At 36.0% G+C, this 21,433-nt stretch overlaps 2 protein-coding genes across 2 annotated transcripts; one reads left to right on the top strand and one right to left on the bottom strand.

Moving 5' to 3' along the window:
• The first annotated feature begins 4,900 nt into the window (after positions 1-4,900).
• On the top strand, positions 4,901-5,488 carry LOC113291883 (F-box protein At5g49610-like). Its single transcript, XM_026541365.1, has one exon. It carries the CDS (start codon positions 4,901-4,903, stop codon positions 5,486-5,488), a length of 588 nt encoding a protein of 195 aa, XP_026397150.1.
• Positions 5,489-6,273: 785 nt separating this feature from the next.
• LOC113290220 (probable 3-hydroxyisobutyrate dehydrogenase, mitochondrial) lies at positions 6,274-10,634 on the bottom strand. The gene is made up of 10 exons (XM_026539807.1): positions 10,117-10,634; positions 9,926-10,023; positions 9,720-9,834; positions 9,326-9,479; positions 9,114-9,196; positions 8,629-8,724; positions 7,972-8,114; positions 7,413-7,497; positions 6,661-6,740; positions 6,274-6,545 (listed from the first exon to the last, which is right to left on the bottom strand). The coding sequence occupies exons 1-10, from the start codon at positions 10,237-10,239 to the stop codon at positions 6,458-6,460; spliced, it is 1,065 nt and encodes a 354-aa protein (XP_026395592.1). The 5' UTR covers positions 10,240-10,634; the 3' UTR covers positions 6,274-6,457.
• Positions 10,635-21,433: the final 10,799 nt, after the last annotated feature.

Here is a 21,433-nt window from a genome sequence, read left to right as displayed (position 1 = left end):
GCCCGTTTATTTCAAAGTTCACCGGCGGTGTTTTCCCGTTGATAAGTTTTCGAAAAATATAAGAACGATTCATTACATTAATATCATTGCACGAGCCGGGCATACCAAAAAACGCATGCCAAAACCAGAGATCATGTGACACCACTGCTTCTAGCACAATACTTTCACTCCCTTTATACGCGGTGTATACCCCTGATTCTGCTGACGGACATCTATCCCATTTCCAATGCATACAATCCACGCTCCCCAGCATCCCAGGAAATCCCCTGTATTTGTTTTCTTTCAACAACAGTTCAACATCACCCGCAGTTGGTGAGCGTAAATATTCTTTCCCATACAGTACCACAATCGTCTTACAAAACCGACGGGTTGCTTCTAAAACGGTGGTTTCTCCAATGCGTAAATACTCATCTATTGCATTTGCTGCACATCCACAAGCTAACATTCGGATTGCTGCAGTTACTTTCTGATGATGGGATAATCCAAGAATGCCACAAGCATCTCTTTTTTGAGCAAAGTAAGGATTTCTAGACACCACATCTGCCAATATTCGGTTGAACAATTCTCGCCGCATTCTGAATCTCCTACGAAATATGTTAGCTGGGTAGGTGGGGTTGGCAGAAAAGTAGTCATTCCATAGAAGTATATCTCCGGCTTCACGATTTCTTGGTATTTTTATACGAGTATGAGACCATGTCATACTTGTAATGGCAGTTCCCAAACTAATTGCTAGGTTATTTCGGTTCAATGCAACCGCATCTTCATCTGATGAGTAAAACCTGTTATCAGATATCGCAGAAGAAGAAGTAGAAGAAAATTCGGAGTCCGAAGAAGAAGAAGAAGATTCAGCGTTATTGTCACAGTATTCCATTGGAATGTATAGTTTTAGAAGTGATTGGGAGAGTTCGAAGAAGAAGAATATTTGCAGTGTTGGTTTGTATTCACCGAGATATGTAGTATTGGTTTTATAGACACATGATAGACACTTATGGCATTGCAGATTGAAAATGCGAGTGAAAAGAATTGACACTGTAAAAACTAAGACTAAAGCTAAAAAGAAGCGACACTGACAATAGGTCGGATTGAAAATGGAGGCTTAAAAAGAAATCACACTAATTAAACTACAAGTACCCAAACGGAGGCTGAAAAGAAATCAACAAGTCATAATGAAAATGGAGTCTGAAAATGGAGCCTAAAAAGTGACTCTATATAGAGATAAGAATAGATATTGTAGATTCACTGAAAACGGAGGCTAAAAAGTACCCAAACAGATATTGCAAAGTACCCAAAGCGGAGGCTAAAAAGTACCCAAAGTGGAGGCTAAAAAGTACCCAAACAGATATTGCAGATTGAAAGTGACAAAGTTAGAAACGTCATCTGTAGGAGTATGCATCTAATTCATTAAACAAAGTTTGCGCTTAATCTGTAGGAGTATGCGATGGCGTTTGCCTTGGTGGGATAAACGTCATTCTCGGAAGGGGGTTAACAGACGACATTGTTGATGCTTGATTCACTGGAGTCCACACCGCTGGTGGGATAGTTTCAAAAAAAACTGCCGAATCCAATAGGAGGACGCGGTGTTTGTTGCATACGGGATTGCATCTGATCCTCCAGGTAATTGTTACGAGATACAAGTCCTCGTATTACTTCATCTTTTGCCTTTAAAAGTATCATCCTGTCTTCCGTTTCATATAATATAAACTCGCGAAACGCACGATTAAAATCGGCATGTTCTTGAACCAGACTATAAGCTTCAGGCTGTCGATGTAAAAAAAATTAACGAAGAAATGAGATTACCATATATTTTAATATAATGACGGGATGTACTTATGTATGATAATTGTTGTGGTGGTGGAATAGGTACATGCTGAGAAGGTCGTTGAATAAGGTGTTTAACACGGTTACCATCAATCCCATGTAGTTCAACTACCCAATCGACTTTGGTCACGAATTGATGGAAGTTAGTTACATGTCGCCAATATCGAAGATACATATTATATGAAACAGCTTTCACAAACATATTTGCATCTACCCATCCAGCTTCTTTCACAAGTTTTGCTTTCTCATGACTGACCTCGCCAATTTTAAATGGTGGATTTCTAGGAATTCCAAAAGTAGGATGATTTTGCCTCCAAGATCGTTCTCCTAGGTACCACATATTTTGTAAAATTACCAGTAATCAGAGAAAATAAGTTCTTCAACTTAGGATAAAATGATAACTTTGAAGTAATAATGTTCATATAAAAACAAAGTACTAATTCGGAAGTAGAACCAATAACTCGTGTTGTGTTCATATAGGTCAGACACAAGGTCAGACACTTATGTCAAGCACAAGGTCAGACACTTATGTATGACCTTTCTACTTCCTACTTATATAGGTCTTCTATAATATAGAACCATATAACTGACCTTGCCAATCCAAGTAAATATAACCCTTTTGTTTGAAAGCTCCAAAGCCTTGCGACCAACATCAGAGTCAAGAACACAAATGGCGGATTCCCACGGTTTCCATGTCACGATGTCTGCAGTCAACTGATTAAGCGCATTCCTACAGTGAACAATATCAATAGTCTTTTTCTTTGCTTTCCACGGGGAAGTTCTTGGCCATTTTTCTTCACTAGTTGGGTCGCACGGTCTAATATGCCCAGATATTCATATCCCCAAAACTACTCGATCATAACCAACCAAATAAATCAACTGCCAAAAAATATACATTTAAATGAAATAAAAATAAATAATAATTTACCTCTAATATTTGGAACGGCCCACTAAATGACTTCTGTCCCCTACCAGAGGCGTTGAGTGCCACACACAATTTCGCAAAAGCAGGACCACCCCAGTCATACATATCAACTGCACTTAGATCCTCAAAAGCATCTAACCAAGCCGCATCAATGTAGTTCTTTGCATTGGAAAAGAAAAAATTTCCCAAAACATACATAAAAAAGGCCCTCGCCACTTTTTCTGCAAGTTTGTCATCCAAATTAGCTGCAACCAAGATATCTTCTTTGAAATATGTAGTCAAAAATTTAATTGTGATTGCATCTGAAATCCACTGTGGCGGGGGGCGTATTTTTCCAGAAATTGGGGGATCTTCATAATCAAAGGGTTCTTCCATTTCTGGAAAAATATGCTCACGGACATAATCAAATTTGTACTTGCCTGGGTTATACGGAACCTCATCCCCAATTCCAATACTCAATCCTGTCAACATTACCCAATCAAGCGGCGTGAATCCCATTTCACCAAAAGGGAAGTGAAAAGTATGCGTTGTATCCCACCAACGCTCAACAAGATAATCAATCACTGGGTGTGATGCTTCTCCTATTTCCATGGCTAATAAACGTCCCCATCCTGCCTTGTTGATAATGTATTTAATTTTTGGACTATGTTTTGTTATCTCCTTATAATAAACAATGACCGAGAAGAGTGAACCACGATGTTGGTACCTGAATTTTGGATCGCTTGAATATGTAATATCTGTAGAAGCGTGTTTGTCACTATCTTCCAGGCAATTGTAGTTGTCTAGGGATACCACTGACGGTGTTGTTTCATATTCGCTATCTTCATCGAACCCGGAATCTGGAACCTCCAAATCTCCAACATTAGGGTCTATTTCAGGCTCCATTGGACCTTTACCTTTGCGTTTCTTATTATTCATCTTTTTTCCTTGTGAAAATCTCGACGTTATTCTGCTCAACATCTGAGCACGATATAAATACAAGTTAGTGATTGTTTTTTCAGCAGTACAACAGTACCCTCCATTTTAATAGATTTGCAACAACTGAGTTAGCAAATCGGCAGAAAATGAACAAATCAACATATGTTATGCTTAAATAAATCAAATTCCACCCAAAAACAAATCAACAAAATTACGCCTAATTAACCTAATTACTTAGGAATAAAAACCATACCTTTAATCTTCAATCAAATTTCCCCGCACCCAATTAACGAATTAGATTACTTGTTTCTTTCAGAAGAACATAGATTAATGGCCATCACATGAGATTTAGGAAGAAAATTTGCCCTAGATTTTTACTTAGGTTTCGTCGTCGTTTTTTTTTTTCTTCTGTAAACATAGGTTATGTAAAAAGAGGAGGAGAAGAGATAATAACGTATATATCCAGACGGTCTTTCTAAAAACGCCCCACTCAGAAGGATATTCTATGCACGCTCCACTCAGACGCTGCTTCTATAAACGCCCCACTCAGACGCTGCTTCTAGAAGCGCCCCACTCAGACGGATTTTTAATAAACGCCCGACACAGACGCACAATCCATCTACGCCTGAACTAGACGCACTTTCTATGTCTGCCCAACACAGACGCACCTTCCATATCCGCCCTACCCAGACGCACCTTCTATGTCCGCCCGAGTCAAACGCACTTTCTATCTCCGTATGTATCAGACGCACATAACTTCTCCGTCCCAGTAGACGCACTTCCCATCTCCGTCCCATGTTAGGCGTGAACTATACCTACGCCTCAATCAGGCGCACGTAATAAACTCCGTTTCATTCAGACGCATATTTTAAAGAACGCTCGGTCAAGAAACGTGAGTATAAGTTCCGTCTGCACCAAGCGTTCGTATAAGTTACGCTTCACCAAATTTTGGTCGTCCCCCATTGCGCTTGAACACCCAGAATACCAAATTTTTTTGGCTTTTAGTCTGACTTTTGGTATTTGGTCCGTCTCATGACCGTGGTTGCTCTTAGTTACAAAGGGTGAACCCTTTATGAGAAAGGGTGGGTCCCATCCCACATAAGACCCAGCAAATAAGTTTCGCATGAAACTTGAAGAGTGTCAAAGTTTTAGGGTTTAACGAGTCTATTTAAGGGTAGATCAGCTTAATAAACTTTTTTCCCCTTTTTTTCTTTGGAAGTATTTTACGGAGGATAAAAAATGTCAAGCATTCCACAAGAGATTTACTTTGATATCCTCTTAAAGTTACCAGTGAAATCTCTATTAGCTTGTAAGTGTGTTTGCAAGGCATGGTTTGCTCTAATTTCTAACCCTGGTTTCGTTAGCATGCAACTCAATCAAAGAAACGATAACCCTAATCTCATGTTTAAAGGCGCTACGAAGTCTACGAGTATTCATGGAATTCTTTATTATCGAGGGATAAATTTCTTCATGATTATGCAGTGGACTTGGATTTACCCATTCAAATCAGTTTCTTCGGATATTAAACTTGTGTGTAGTTGGGACGGCCTGGTTTGCTTATGGTTCGTAGACAGGGAGTACAAGAAATTGCCAAAATCGAATATACCTTATGTTACTATGGTTGCATTCGGTTATGATTATAAGACTAACGATTACAAGATACTAGCTGGTTATGAAAGTTTTTTCGAAGTCTGTTCGTTAGGATCAAATTCATGGAAAAGAATTGAAAATGTACCTTACAGGTTTTATGGTAACCAATCCGGGATGCTTGTTAATGGAGATCTTCATTGGTTAGCGTCGAAAGACCAGACTCTTCCAAAGTTATAGTCTCTATGGACATCAGCAACGAAATATTCAAAGAATTGGAACTACCTCAAGAACTTGGGGAAAATTCATTTAATTTGGGGGTGTTGGAAGGGTGCCTTTGTTCACTCGTTCGGGAGGGTGTTGACATGCATTTGGAAATATGGGTAATGTAAAATTACGGGGTTCTAGAGTCTTGGACTAAGCGTTATACTATGAAAAATATAATGGTTGTAACCAGCGTTTATTTGAAACTTGTGTGCTCTTTGAAGACTGGTGAAATTCTATTTGCGGGTACTTGGGGTCAATTTTCGTATGACCCTGAAAATGGAATTACAAGTACTAGAAGTCCAAACATTTCTAGTTTGACATATTTGAGCCAACTTGAGGTTTATTCTGAAAGCTTAGTTTCACTCAAGTCCAGAACTTATGTAGGAGGAGAAGAACAAGTAGAGGAGCAAGAATGAGAGGAGGAACCAAATGGAGAAGAATAAGAAGATGCTGATGAAGAGAGCGTGAGTACTTGTTATCAGTCCTTATAATATATTCACCGCGTTGCATTATCTATAATATTTTGATCATATTACAAGCCTTTACCAGGTAGAATCAAAAGTATTTTGGTACTGTCTTTTGAACCCCTTGTCTACAAGATCTTGTTACAGGTCCTTGCCAGCTTCATTATAGCGATAGTGTAGGGTGGAGTGAGCCCATAGTGGAGGTAAAATCCCACTATGGCGGAAATAGAGCAAACCTGACTGGTGGTGTGAGCCCATAGAGTGGTAAAATCCCACTATGGCAGAAATTGTTAGTGCGGAAATTGCTGTTTCAATATAACTTCGAATACATTATAAATTACAAGTTACTAGGAAGTGCTTCTCTAGTTATCTTAAGTTCCAGAGAAACTATGTTTCGTTTTCTATTACATATTTTAACATCATTTAGCCAGAACTGTACAGTGTTGCAATGGTTGTTCTTCACTGGTAGAATACCGAACTAACATTCATCAGAACCAGAGAAGTAATGGCGAAAAACACAGGAGAAGTCCTTGCTTCCATGACCTTCCTCGCACAACTTGACGTATCTGCTTACACAGAAATCAAAACATTTTTAAGGATGATATTGTTCTTGTACCAAATTAAAATAGCAATATCATAATCTTGAATGGGCAAACTACTGATGATGGAGAGACAACTTACATCTCTTTTGCTTGAGATGTCAATGGGCATTTGAGACCAATATCTTCCGCTGATGCTGAGGCAAGTTTCAAGTCTTTGGCCTGGATTTATTCACGCATTACAAGAATTTGCAACAGAATATTCACAAGTAACAGAAGGAACTTAAGAATAGCAATGCAAAATAATTTTAATGACTAATGCTCGAGAGATGATCCTAAACAATTCGGTACATTATAGTATGTCACGAACAGAGTACTATCGCAAAAACAATTCCCGTGATTGGTTGGCACCTAGGTACAGTGATGTGGTGTATTTTTCTCAAAAGAGAAACATTGGTTCAAGACTATATAACATGAAAGTCTAATCCTCTTCAGATGTTGGTGTTTGCCCCATCTCATCTTCAGACCTCGGTCAATAGGCAAAACAGTTTGGTTTTTTTTTTTTTTTTGAAGCATTACAGTTTGGTTCTTGGAGCAGCACTATTAGACCACACAGGTCACTTAAAAATGGAATCTGTATCTAAAATTGAAATGCTTTTTTCCAGATATCAAATTGCATCTGCTGACACACAAACAAATAACTGGAAAGAATCTAGAGAAGAGTGGTTGTCTAAACTAGTTGAAACGCGTAAAACATATGCTGAACTTCTTGAGTTTAGTGGCAGCTTGATTACCCGTTTAAAGTGGAACATGGTCCACATTCAGACTTTTCAGCCTAGTCTACAGACTGATCACTCCAGTTTATCAAGAGAAGTAAAACAAAAGGATGCGTACCATAAGGTTGGACGAAAATCCACCATCATAATTCTTTGAAGAGGGCACTCCTTCCATTACTCCAGGCACTGGGTTGTAACTGTCACTGTAAAATGTACACTTCCGTTAATTCAACCTAATAGTTTTGAACCTTAAGTGGATACCAATAATAAATATATACAAAATGCAAAATCATTTTCTGGGTTAAATCTGTACATGGATGTGCCATGCAAAAACGTTTAGGACACCACCAAGTTTTCTGAGAGAAACTGCGCCAATATCCTCCCTTCATGTTTAAATCAAAAATTGCACTCCCACCATGATTATAGACAAGGTAGTTCTCTAGGTGGAAATGATGAGAACCACTGAGCCGTAATTGAGAGTGGAGCTGGACAGGATCAAGATGCGAAATTTCAATATTTTACAACTTACTATAGGATATTTCCTAGAGAAGTAACTACAGTCGTGCATGAAAGATATGAATCTATTCACATGAAAAACAGTCTCATGAATTTGGATGGATAATGTCTACTGCAATTTTCCTGCTTATCAATAGATAGGTATGAGAGATATGATATACCTACTCCAACAACGAGCACTGGAAGAATTAAATATCTTGGTTAACGTACTTGCAGTAATTCCTAGTGATTGACCAAGAGCCAAGGCTTCTGACACTCCGAGCATACTGACAGCCATTGCCAAGTTATTACATATCTTTGCAGCCTACAAAGAGAAATCATGCAAAGAGGAACCAGACAGTAAGCAACTTACTTATAGTAAAGCATCACTAAAACATGTTATAAAATTAATTGAGGATGTTCCTTCAAAATAATAATTTTGAGCCATGAGTACTTATTGGATCTGATCTATTAGGATGTGGACAATATTTAGAAAGCAGTATCATAAGCTGCATGACCGTAATTCAGTTCCATCAAGATAGTTGTCTATCAAGAAGCTCAAGTTATACCCAAAAAGGTGCAGATGGGTGAAGAATGTGGATTGCAGAATGAATTTTGGGTTCTTCAGCTAGATAGTTTCAAAATTAGTGCAGAACCACATTTGATAGTTTCTTAAAATAAAAAAGAACAACTAGAGAGAATTGTGACTAACTAAAAGTGCCGCAGAAATGGTGAAAGCAAGTACATACAGCTGAATTGATAATATCAAAAAGTGGACCAGTAACATCTAATAAATAAGAAAATAGCAGGATTAAACTAAGATTTTCAGGAAAACTTACAGAGCCATTTCCAGCCCCACCACAATAAATTGTGTTCTTTCCCATGGATAAAAATAAAGGGCTTGCTGACAAATAAGCATCCTCTGACCCGCCAACCTGAATGACATGCCACCACATGCTAGTAAGTTGATCCCATATTTAATACCAACTTGTACATGCGAAAACTATGTATAAAGTTTAAGATGCTAAATCACAGGGTGTTCTCTAATATAAGCTAAGCTTCATAACCTTCGCAGTATCATACTTTCAGATAAGAACAGAAGCTATTTACGGAAGCAAAATCTTTCACTAGGAAAGGGATTATAGTGCTACAAAATAAAGTGTACTCTATTGTTCTCTCAAAATGTTCAAGAAATTCCAGAAGATGAAATAATAGAAGATACGATACAATGTCACACGATGCTAAAATAGCTCCCCCAACAAAAATGATGCAGGCTTGTCCAATCCTAGAGGACTACAGAAAAATTGAGATGAAAGATACATACCATGAAAGTAAGGCTCCTAGCCTCTGCACCAAGAACACCTCCAGAAACTGGAGCATCTAACATGACAGAGGTGTTCCTGAAACCTGTATGAAAAGTCATTTAGGAGCATTCAACAACTAACATTTAAGGATAGGCCTTTCTGAATCCGTATGGAAGAATAAAACCAATTAAAATGGTTCTGACGAAGGACATTGTTTCAGTTAATCACACACCTTTCTTCTCTTTTAGGGCACAGTTAGATACGGTTGCAGAAAGCCTTCTTGACGTCTGAGGATCAATTGTAGATGAATCTATGAATAACCAAGGTCTTACGGGATCCTCCCCACCTTGAAGCAAACCATTTGGTCCAGTGTAAACCTCCATAACCTACTTAGAAATAGTTTCAGTTTACACATCATTTTAGTTATCTAGATTTTGACAATTCGCAATCCCTTATTTGAATGATTAACATTCCTTCAAGATACTCAAAACGATTGTAAATACACTGAACTATACAAATGAAAGTATCCACATCAAGAAAAATACAAACTTGGCGCATGGACTGGGTGAATCATTTAACCAAACACCTTCCATATAAGTAAAAACACTACACAGAACTCAGCTCACATTGGAGGATGAAGGCAGCATGGTAATAACAATATCACTTGTTTGTGCAACTTCAAAAGGGGTTCCTTTAGTAGCTATCCCTCTCTCTGAAAACTTCTTCATTGCATCCAAATTTCTGGAAAAAAAAAATGTAAAATTTCTGGATCATCCCTAATAGAAATAGATCAATACAACCAATTGTACTTGAGAGAGGGGGGTTTACTTACTTGTCATGGACAGAGACATGATATAATCCAGAGGAAATGAGATTATTGACCATATGAAATCCCATATTTCCAAGTCCTATAAATCCAACCTTCTCTTTCTATAAATAAAAAACAAAATCAGAATTAAGAATTTTGAACTGAATTTGTATTCTCTGCACTGTATAAACAGGATGGAAAGTGGAAATACTAACCTCAATTGGGACATTGGAATCTGAAAAGAACCTGTATAAATATGATGATGATGATGGTGGTGGAAGTAGGAATTTGGATTTTAAATTGGTAAATCCTACTTTTAAAGCTCTAGAAATCGCCATAACTGATTGATCTTGAACTAAATCTTTTTTTTTTTTTCTTTGTTTTTTTTTTTTTTTTTTTTTTTTTTTGGTTCTTGCTAAACTAGCTTGTGAGCTAAGAGTCCCAGGACTAACACAATTTAAGCAAACAGACTGAAATTTGAATAGATACAAATAATGGAGGCGTGTATCCACGTATGAGTACGATGTATATCCAAACTGAAGAATCCGACTTTACTTTGCTTCAAAAAGAAAAAATACAACTCCCAATATTTCCTACTTGGAGTATAAGAGCATCTCCGATTAGAGGTCTTAAAATAGCATGAAATCTAGGATTCAAGATTTTTCTCCGCTAATTTTTCATCTTTGGTGCAAGGGTCAAGAGCAAAGCCATAAAAAAGATTATGACATGGCTGAATGGGGTAATTGTTATGAGCAAGTTCACATCATCCTTTTCTTAAATAAGACACTGGGGGTTGGAAATGAACTTACAGTGTGTTCGTTTCAGGTAATTGGAAGCCCATGAATTGGATTCCGAGGGAATCAGCCCAATTACCCTGAACTGAACCAAGTGAAAAAATCCAGAATCAGATTCTTAAGGAATCCAATTCCCCCGAAACTAGTCTTTTCTATTTCAGCGACCGAGCGATGCAATGCAATTCGATTTCGAACGAAACAGATGTAAAATGACTTCATTGCCCCTTCTTACAAAATGTAGATTGTGAAATCTCTTCGATTTTTAAAAATATCAATATATGGAGATTTCCAATTCCAATGTTGATCTTGTTCGAACTTTTTAACCCTAATTGCATCAAACCTTAGTCCTATCCATCACCTAATACCGGAGAAGATTTGGGTATTAATTCTTTCACCGTTACCGACAATAATATTTGTAAGGGTGTTGTCAAGCAGATTAGGGTATCTGTAAGACAAACAAACTTGAGGTATCGCTGTATTTTCTCCTCTTTAGAATTGATTTCAATTTATTCTCGTTTTACTTGTATTAGTTTTGTAAGTATAAGCTATGATCATTGATCATGTATTTTTCCTAATCACCAGTAAAGCTATCTTTATAATGTCTGTCACATGCAGTAGGTGTTTGAGAGAAGGTCTGAATGACCTTTAATAGGTACACTAGCTCTTTTTTGCAAGGCTGAGTGTTTATTTTTTGATGCTTGCTTGGGTATCTGCAATTTATGTAACTATAATTTGGAATGTTGTTTGATCATCTGATTCGTGTAGAAAAAATTTGGTTTTGAATAGGTGAGTTTTGAGACTGGTATGGTGTATTAAAATTTCAAAATGCAAGGAAGGGTATTAAAGTGATTTGCTATATTTGGATTACCATGTAATCCAATTACCTGAACCAAACATTAATATTTGGAATCATAATCTCATTCCTTGGAATTCAATTCCTGCAAATGGATTACCCCATTATTGAATTCTCTGAACCAAACAAGCCGTTAAGGCTAAACCTTTTTTTTTTTTTTTTTATTTAGCAACTCACAAAACAAAAGGTGTTAATAAACCACGCGCAATTAGGGGATAAAAAAACTAACTGGGGATAGAGAGAAAAGATAAAAATTGGATTTGAATATCAAATCAGGGTCACCCCTTATCTAAGCATTTTATCTAATTCCTAATCTACCCCTTACTAATCATGTTTAGTGGTTAAATATAATTAGTTAAGATAATAGATTAGTTTGATAATCATTAGAATGAATCATTATCATTGAATTTGTTGATGCAACAACATCAAATCAAGATATTTATGATCATGAAGGTTTAGGTGAAGAACCAACCCAGGAAAGTAAACTAGCTGAATATATAAGTGCTCCAATTACTCATATATAGGTATTAATGTATTAAAATTTGATTTTTTTCATTGAATTCGCCATTGTTGCGCCTGAAAAACTCAGAGCCGACATGGTAAAAGTATGAATACCATGTCGGCATTGACCAAATTAACCGGCATGGTATTCATACTTTCACCATGCCGGTACACAATATCCCCCAATTTTGAAAATTGGAAGTACACTACCGGCATAGAAAGTTCAGTATCGAGCATGCCGGTAGTAGTGCCGGCATGGTTGATTCCCAAGTGTACCGTGCCGATTTGAGGACAAAAACATACAGAAAACTTGTCTGAAATAACAAGTACCGGCATGGTATTCATCTTAAAAAACCATGCCGGAACTAGTACTGGCATGGTATTCATCATAAAAAACCATGCCGGCACTAGTACCGGCATGGTATTCATCCTAAAAACTACCCGGAACAAAAAAATAGTAGGGTATTCATCATAAACACAAGCGGGGAGTGGATTGAAAGTTTATGATTCTAACCCAAACGAAGTTTTAAAACAACAACGACACTTTAAATATGATTAGGTATCATGTACCTTCTCAATAAAGCCATTTCTTCTTCTTCTTCTTCTTCTTCTTCTTCTTCTTCTTCCTCAAGAACAATTCAATTTAACATATCTTTAAGAACTTGTTGGGGTTTGATTTTGATTTTTAGTTTTAAATTTTAATTTAGATGGAAGGGTATTTTAGTATTTCTGTCCCCAAAAAACACCCCTTAACGAATATTATTGGATGGGGTTATTAACTCATATCCCCCAATTAGTTTTTTTATCCCCAATTGCGCGTTCTTAATAAAACGTCCATCAAAAATGACCTTGATCTTTTACATTGGAGATGCTTTAATTAAGAAGGCACAATTAAGGGATACTCTCACAAATAGGGGATACTTCAAAATAAAAAAATAAAAAAAGACATTACGAAGTAATTGAAGAACCCCTTATCCAAGTATCCCCCAAGCATATTAACAATCGGCAAATGGGAAGTCCTACCTGACAACACCGTCGGTATTGCTTTCATCAACAAAACAACACCGATTGTAAAAATCGGTATTGCATTCATGTGTAATAACAGTGCCGATTAAAATATGAATGAAAAAAATAATCACATCGATCGCACTATTGCGAACAACGAAAAAATAATCATTCGTATCAAAGATTAAATATTTTCCTTGAGAGAAACTCATCCAAATCTTGTCCATTTAGAGAAACTAAACCAAATCTCGACCATTTTTTGTCGTATTCCCATAGAAGAGAACTTGAGAAACAGATAAGGTAAACAGATAGTGGTATTCGATGACCTAGCTTTTGGTTGGCATATTATGAAAATCGCTTTCAGACCATACCTTGATCAAGCTAATGAAGTCATGGATAAATCTGATCCATGTCATGATCCTAACCAATATCCAAATCTTTAAATCACTTTCTGATAAATTCAATTCAATAGAAATTTCTTCTTTTAATGCTGTGGCAATCAGATTTTCATTACTGCAATTGATTGATTTCATCGAAAAAAATTCCAACGGAATCACATAGTTTTTTTTTTCAATTGAAAATGTCGGGGGTGATACACATGATTAATTGAAAACCCTAATTCTTTTTTTTTCTTTTTTGTAACAATGATTTTCCGGGCATTTTTAGGGGCGATCCTCAAAGAATTAGGGGCGATACAAAAAAGACAGAAAAGGTCACCCAAACGTAAAATGTAGTCGTCCCTTATCTCCCATTTTTTAATGGCCGAACTACCCTTTACAATCGATTTAACTTCACAATCGGGATGTTAATCCACAATCGGGAGTCAATTTAGTTTATATAACTTCCGAATATAAAGTATCCCCAAAATAAAATCCTCTATCTTTTGAATTTTGATTATCCTATAATCGGTAGTAAAAAAATTTATCTTGACTCTCGATTAAAGTAGATCTTTTGCTAAAATGCTACCATAATCGATAGTGAATTTAGTTTATTTAACTCCCGAATATAGAGTAGCCCCAAAATAAGATTTTGCAAAAATTCTCAATTTTTTGAATTTTGGTTGAGCCTATAATCGGTAGTAAATGAAGGTATCCTGACTTCCGATTATACAGTGGTCCTCTTTGCAAATATCCTACTATAATCGGCAGTCAAGGTAGTTCATATAACTACCGAATATAGAGTTGTCCCAATATGTGATTTTGCAAAAATCCTCAATTTTTTGAATTTTGATTGAGCCTATAATCGGTAGTAAATGAAGTTATCCTGACTTCCGATTATACAGTAGATCTCTTTATCGAAATCCTACCGTAATCGGTAGTCAAGATAGTTCATATAACTACCTAATATAGAGTTGCCCCAAAATGTGATTTTGCAAAAATCCTCAATTTTTTGAATTTTGGTTGAGCCTATAATCGGTAGTTAATGAAGTTATACTGACTTCCGATTATACAGTAGATCTCTTTACCGAAATCCTACCGTAATCGGTTGTCAAGATAATTCATATAACTACCGAATATAGATTTTCCCCAAAATGTGACTTTGCCAAAATCATCTATTTTTTGGGTTTTGGTTTAGCCTATAATCGGTAGCAGATGAGGTAAAATCCTGACTTCTGATTGTACAGTGGCTCTCTTTGCAAATATTCAACCATATTCGGTAGTCAAAATAGTTTATATAACTACCGACTACAGATTAGCCCCAAAATGAGATTTTCCAAAAATACCTTTTTTTAAAAAATTTTGATTGAGCCTATAATCGGTAGTAAATGAATTTATCGTTAACTTCCGATTAATAGTAGCCCCAAACACGCATTTAACACAAATTTATATCAATCTGTAGTATCTTTGTGTTACTTAACTACCGATTAAATATTAACAATCAGAACAAATTACGGAAGGGCATTAACGTATTCTTTTATTTTTTGGACATCCCTTAACCTTGACTATGAGTTGGGAATAAAAAAGTCGCCCCTAATTATTTCGGGGTCGCCCCTAAAAATGCCAGAATGATTTGAGGGATACCAAATTAAAAATGACCCTTAATCAAAATCAAGCTCCATATAACCGTGAGTATCCCGGAATTGTGTCTTCTTAATTAAGTCTGATGGAGATTCAAAATTCAACTTCAAGTTAAGTTCCACCACGACTTGATTTATGACTTACAGTCCTCCAAGATGAGGAAAAGTGCAAAAAATAAAAAAATGAAAAGGAAAAATGAGTAACGTGCTACATAAGCTATGAAAATCTCTTGAGGGGTTTACTTAGGAGACATAGTACCGGAGACCGCAATATATAGATTAGCAAGATGGGTCTTATAGGGTTATGTCTGCCGAGATATTTTTTAGGAAATTTTTATGGTATGTTTAGAATTATTGAAATAAAGCATCTTCATTGGCGGTCATAAAGATTCTACATGTTGAGAGCTCAAATAGAACTCTTTGTCTCATAAACCAACTCCCGTCTAACAATGTAGGTTTCAATCATCGAATTCATATGTGTACAAAAATATATAAGAAAAACTCTTATTTATTTTTCTAGATTTTTTTTCTGATTTGTTTAAATGATAATAATTGAATAAAAAAAAAGCCAGTGTAATTGGGGTATACCCAGATTAATTGAAGTATACCCGAATTTAAGTGGACTCTTTTTAAGGGTTAAGGCGATGTCCTAGTGGGTAAAGTTACAAAACTACCCTTTCTCATTACAATTAAAACTACCCTGATAATTTTTTCAACTCATTTTCATTTCATCTTCTCCACTTCCATCTTCTCCTCTACCATATCGGCTTCCCCCCATCACACCTCCATCAAAAAATCGTCGATTAATTCGTCGTAATTGTCTATTCGAAAATTCCATCATCGATTAATCTTCAAACATGAAGCCGCGTGTTAAACAAACTTTTAGAAGACTAGTACTAAAGACTCTGGCAATGGAAAATCTGTTCAAAATAAACCGAAGCTAGAGAAAACCCATTGAAGAAGAAGAATCATTGAGACTGCTGAAACCGAAAAAATGACGCGATTGAGAAAGTAAGGGCCTACTTAAACTCACTCCAGTACTTCAATTTTATATTTTCATGTCAAATTAGGTCAGAAAAATCGAATTTGTGAATCTGCGGTTACTTAGCCAGCAGTGTCTCTGATGCATGACCTTGCCTACTTTTCATATTTAAGGTTAGTCGTTGTCTTCCTAGGTTGAAGATCATGTCGACTTTTCATATCTGAAAATCCCATTTACAGGGTCGGCACGATATTCAACCTTAAAACCTTGCCGACTAAATGTAGTTTGTTAGTTTTTGGTTCTTGAAATTTTTAACATGCTGACTAATGCTGTGAAAATTCCCGAGTCCCATATAGTTATAAGCCGGAAGGCTATTTTAATACAACCCTACCGACTGAATACTAGTCGGCACTCTATGGATTGTCGACCCTGCACACTAATTGTGTGGAAATCCTTGTGTTCCTGTATCCAATCTTGTTATTAGACGACATGCTATTTGAATACTTCCCAGCCGACCATTGGCCATTAATAAAAAATACTAGTCCGATTTTATCCACTCTATAACGGGCGTTGATACGATGGAAATTTATTTTGAAATGGCTATAATCATTGGTTTTAAAGACTCACAAAAGCACAAATTCTGGCTATTGAAGAGTCCTCTACAAATCCCATTATCCTACTATTTATGTTAATTGCTAAATGCCCTCGAATTTATTATTGTTAATGATCAGATTAACTAAATCAAATAATATCCGTGATAGATTATTTATAATTAGTGTTCGAAAATCACAGATCAAAATTTTTTAAATTGACTTACGTCTAGGGAACCTTACCATAAACCATGAATACGGTTGGGAGTCAATGTTTTCCCAATCGTAGAAAAATACATGGTAACTTGTGATATTTCAATCATAAAAATAAACAATATAATATGGAAAAGAAATAACACAGATACCGGAAATTTTGTCAACGAGGAAACTGCAAATGCATAAAAACCCCGGGATCTAGTCCAGGTAGAACACCAAACTGTATTAAGCCGCTACAGACACTAGCCTACTACCAATTAACTTCGGACTGGAATGCAGTTGAGACCGAATTAAACCCTCACAACAATTCAGTTATAGTTGCGCTACTTAAGCCTCTTGAGTCTTAGCAGGACTCCGTGCAAATGGTTCCCTTAGTTGTCGTCCTTTACAGCCTAAGAGTGTCTTCAACTCAGTTGAAAACTTTAAACCAATCTGCCTCCCACAGATAAACCCATATATGTGATTTCATTTTTGATCGTAGATCAAGGTGAGATTGAAAATCGATTACAATAGACAAAGTTTATCTAACCTCAAAATCCGGACTTATGCAACCCGAAGTGTAGCCTAGATATTATTCACCTCACGAGAATATTGATGATTTCTATTTGATCTTGATTGATGGAGCAAGCTCAACAATTAAACAAGATTAGGATACTCGAACTATTATGATAAAAAATAGCTGAACCTGGCTTTCACAATCCCCTATGAAATTTTTTTAGTTGCTAACCCCTAGAATGGTTTTAGGAAGAGGACGACTCTAGTTTTACAACTACGACATACAAAGAAGTGGTGTCGGGATTCAAAAATCCCAGTCGGTTGAGGTTCCCCTTTTATAGACTTTCAAAGCATAGGTTGCTTTAGGTTTAATCTAAGATATCTTTGGAACCAAGCAAACAATATCCACCGTTAGATGAATCTTTGAATCTGATTAACATAACAAGATATACACACTGGTTTTGATGAACCGTAACAGAACCGTGCACAAAAGACCACGCTCATGAATGGTTAGTCGAAACTAGCCAACCGAACTACAAGGCCAAGCACTATGGGAGGGGTTATCCATTCCCTATCCCTCATATGTAGGTAAGGATATGGGTCAACAGGAATCCTCACTATGGTTTGCTTTTATCCCTTTCATATATGACACTGTGTGAATAGTGCAAAACGGAAACTCAGTTTCCGTTTTTTTTTACCCAAATTTTTAAAATTGGGTAAATTGTATAGGTTAAAAGATAATTAATAGAAAAAATAAGGAGATAAAAAAGGTAAAAAAAATGTTAGTAAGTAAAGAGAGTAAAAAAGAGAAGTGTTAGTGTAAAACTGTGAAAACCAGAAACGAATACTCAGTATCCGTGTAAAATGCAACGGAAATTGAGTTTCCGCAAAGCACAATTTTACTCAGAAACTGAGTTTTCGTGTCATTTCCCTTCCATACTACCCGAATCAGATGTGATCCAGTTTGAGTACGTAGTGGGGAAGGGATATCCCTACTTATGTAGGGATATGGAGACCATAGAAGATAGTTTTTTACATATTTATCTACATATGAGGGATAGGGAAGGGATAAAGGGCACCAGTGCTTGGCCTAAGCTTGAGCATTTTCATAAGCACTTAAGACTTTAACTTGAATCACAATTATATGATCAAATATGTCTATAATTCCTTTAGAGATTATTCATATGCCAATTATTTCGGAGAAATAATTTTATGTGCATATGAATTTAATCGATATGGTAAGTAGATGTACAAGATATAGATACTCGACTTAGTATAATTTTAGTTAAGTTTAGATATAGAGTCCTTACCGAAATATTTGAGCTTATAAAAGCCGGATAACTTCACATTCTTATTTGTTAAAAGAGTAACTGTTTTGAACTTAACCAATGACAGTAGCAAATTAGGTACGGATTGAATGTAGTATTAGACAGATAATCTTTCATTGGTAGAAACTACCCATAAAAAAATAAGAGAGGCACCAAACCTTCAACGTATTTTTTCCGTTTAAAGTGTTTCATGCGTGCTAACTATTATTAGAATCATGAGCTACCCATCCTCACACCCTTTCAATACTAGTTTTTTGACTGATTCTATCAGTCGTGAGAGTATCAAAATTGCGATATACCTCATTCTTGTAGTCTTGAAGTGCAGGGAGCACTACCCTCATAACACTCGTCATTAGAAACTCATCATTATCAAAAACAAGTGGAGAATCATCAATATACAAGGAAGTTGATTATATGAAGCGCTTGCAGGAAACAAATACAAGGAAAAGCTAAATATAAGACTTACAATGAAGATGCAAAAGATGAAAAAAATCGTGTATTCATAACGAAAAATAAAAGAGCCAGAAAAAGGTAGAAGAAGTAAATTTTGTGAATTTGAGGTACAAGTAACATCAAAAAGACTGTAAAAAATTAAAATCTTAAGTTTCTTTCGTGTATATATTGACATCCCTAGTGCACATAATAAATTACGATCATATTCGAAATACCAATTACCTACACATAAATAGGTTATATGGTTGGTTTTCCCCAATTTTACCCAAATACGGCAAGGAGTTCATAGTTTCGAACCGTAGTCTTTCTTACGGTTGGGAAACTTGGCCGTAAATAGGTCTGAAAAGCCTAAAAAACAAAATTTTTACATATTTCAATAATTTTGAACAACAAAGAAGACAACGAAGCTAAGTTAGAGGTATACCTCACTTCTTTCATCCATCCATTGATTCTTCAGTTTGTCTTTTGTTTACTCATTTGGTTGAGATTCACCATCACTTTTGGTTAATACTCTTTACCATCTAATGGATCAACTATCCTCGGATCTCCATCATGAGGTATGTAAAAGAATTTTTCTCAAGCGTATAAGGACTATACACCTCAAATTTTTCACTTTAATCACTCATTTTGGTTGAGTAAATCAGAATCAAGGGTTCCTCAGAAAAATCAACATTTTTTCTCTTCCCTCGAAAAACCAAAACACTAACTTTAATTTTCTACCTACAACTATAAATCAAAATCATTAATGTAATCTAATAGCTAATACTAAGTTACATACTCCCTCCGTTCCATTTTACCTGATGTTTTAGGGTTTATTTTTATGTTCCAAAATAGATGATGGTTTTAATATTTTTCTCATATTCTCACTGATTTGCCCTTGCTTTGGAATCATACAATATCATTAATTTTTATTGTAAATACTCTAATTTTAAATCTACTCTAGTTTGGTAGTATATCTCAAGTAAATTACTAGGGAATTTGATAACTTTCTCTAAAATCTAGAAACTAAAAACTCGTCATTTAAAATTTTAAGAAGAATTAATATGGGTAGAATTGGAAAGATTTATTCTCTATGGTATTTCTTAATCTCCGTGAAAAACTCTACAACGTCAAGTAAACCGTAACCGAGGGAGTATATTAATTAAATGATTAAAACTAAATAAACAATTATTTAACCATTGTTTTTTTTTTAAATATGTATGAGCTTTTAAAACTACAAATAGTGACCTTTGAAGAGCTATAGGACGTGACGGATAAATCTTCACCAACCACACTGATCCTTCGCCAGAACATCCTTTTTCTTCAAGCTAACAACTCATAAAAATGACCAATTAATCCATTAATGGTGGATACACTCTCTTTCTCCTTCCCAGTTTTGCTCACGGCAGCAAAGACCCTTCTCTATTTTTGCTCGACCGCACTCTTCTTGTTCTCACGGACAACTGACAAGAGATATACTAATCTTTATTTCCTTATCCTAACCTAACAAGGTAAATCATAGCTATCTCCCCCTTATTTGATATAAGGGTCACCGTGACTGTTGGGTCATAAGGGTGTGCAAACCCAACATATTGTTTACATGAGAAGCCCTTCTACTGATTTCCTAAGCCTTTATACGAGGTTTCATAGTAAAGGGTAGTTATCTCTATCTTTTATGTTTCAAGATTTTGTGAAGGGGAATATGTCGGAAAATATATGTGTAGTAATTGTTTCTCAGAAACCATGTTCTTCCCACAAACAAAATATTATCAAATAAAGGAGTTAGAAAGATTTATTCGATTGGTTGAACGAGGCGACGTACTCCCCTTTCCTTAAAGATTATGTATCTCTACATACATACAATGTATAAGGTTCTAAGAATATCATCTTCCAAGCTACAATGATCACGCCGTATAGTATGCAGCACTACAATACTATTCGGCCAGTAAACGTTGACAACTACCGCTCCTAGACACGAATCACTTTTGATTTGAGAACTTGTTTTCAACTTCTAAAACTTGTAAAACTCATAATAGTTTAAATCAAGAAATACGTATTAATAGTGACTCCACAAGGTTAATAACTCCTCAGCAGTCAACTTACATTAAAGGTAAAAGTATTCAAGATCAAATTTTATTGGCTTCAGAGATGGTTAATGAAATGAAGAAAACAAGAAGAGGAGGAAATGTAGGAGTGAAGCTTGACATATCTCAGGCCTATGACTCTGTAAGCTGGGAGTTTTTACTTCAAGTACTAAGCATGTATGGCTTCTCCAACTCTTGGTGTCAATGGTTGAAGATACTTTTTGAATCTGCAAAG

This window comes from Papaver somniferum, chromosome 6 (assembly GCF_003573695.1).
Source record: "Papaver somniferum cultivar HN1 chromosome 6, ASM357369v1, whole genome shotgun sequence".
Taxonomy (NCBI): Eukaryota; Viridiplantae; Streptophyta; class Magnoliopsida; order Ranunculales; family Papaveraceae; genus Papaver; species Papaver somniferum.
This window is presented reverse-complemented; position numbering and strand designations above follow the sequence as displayed.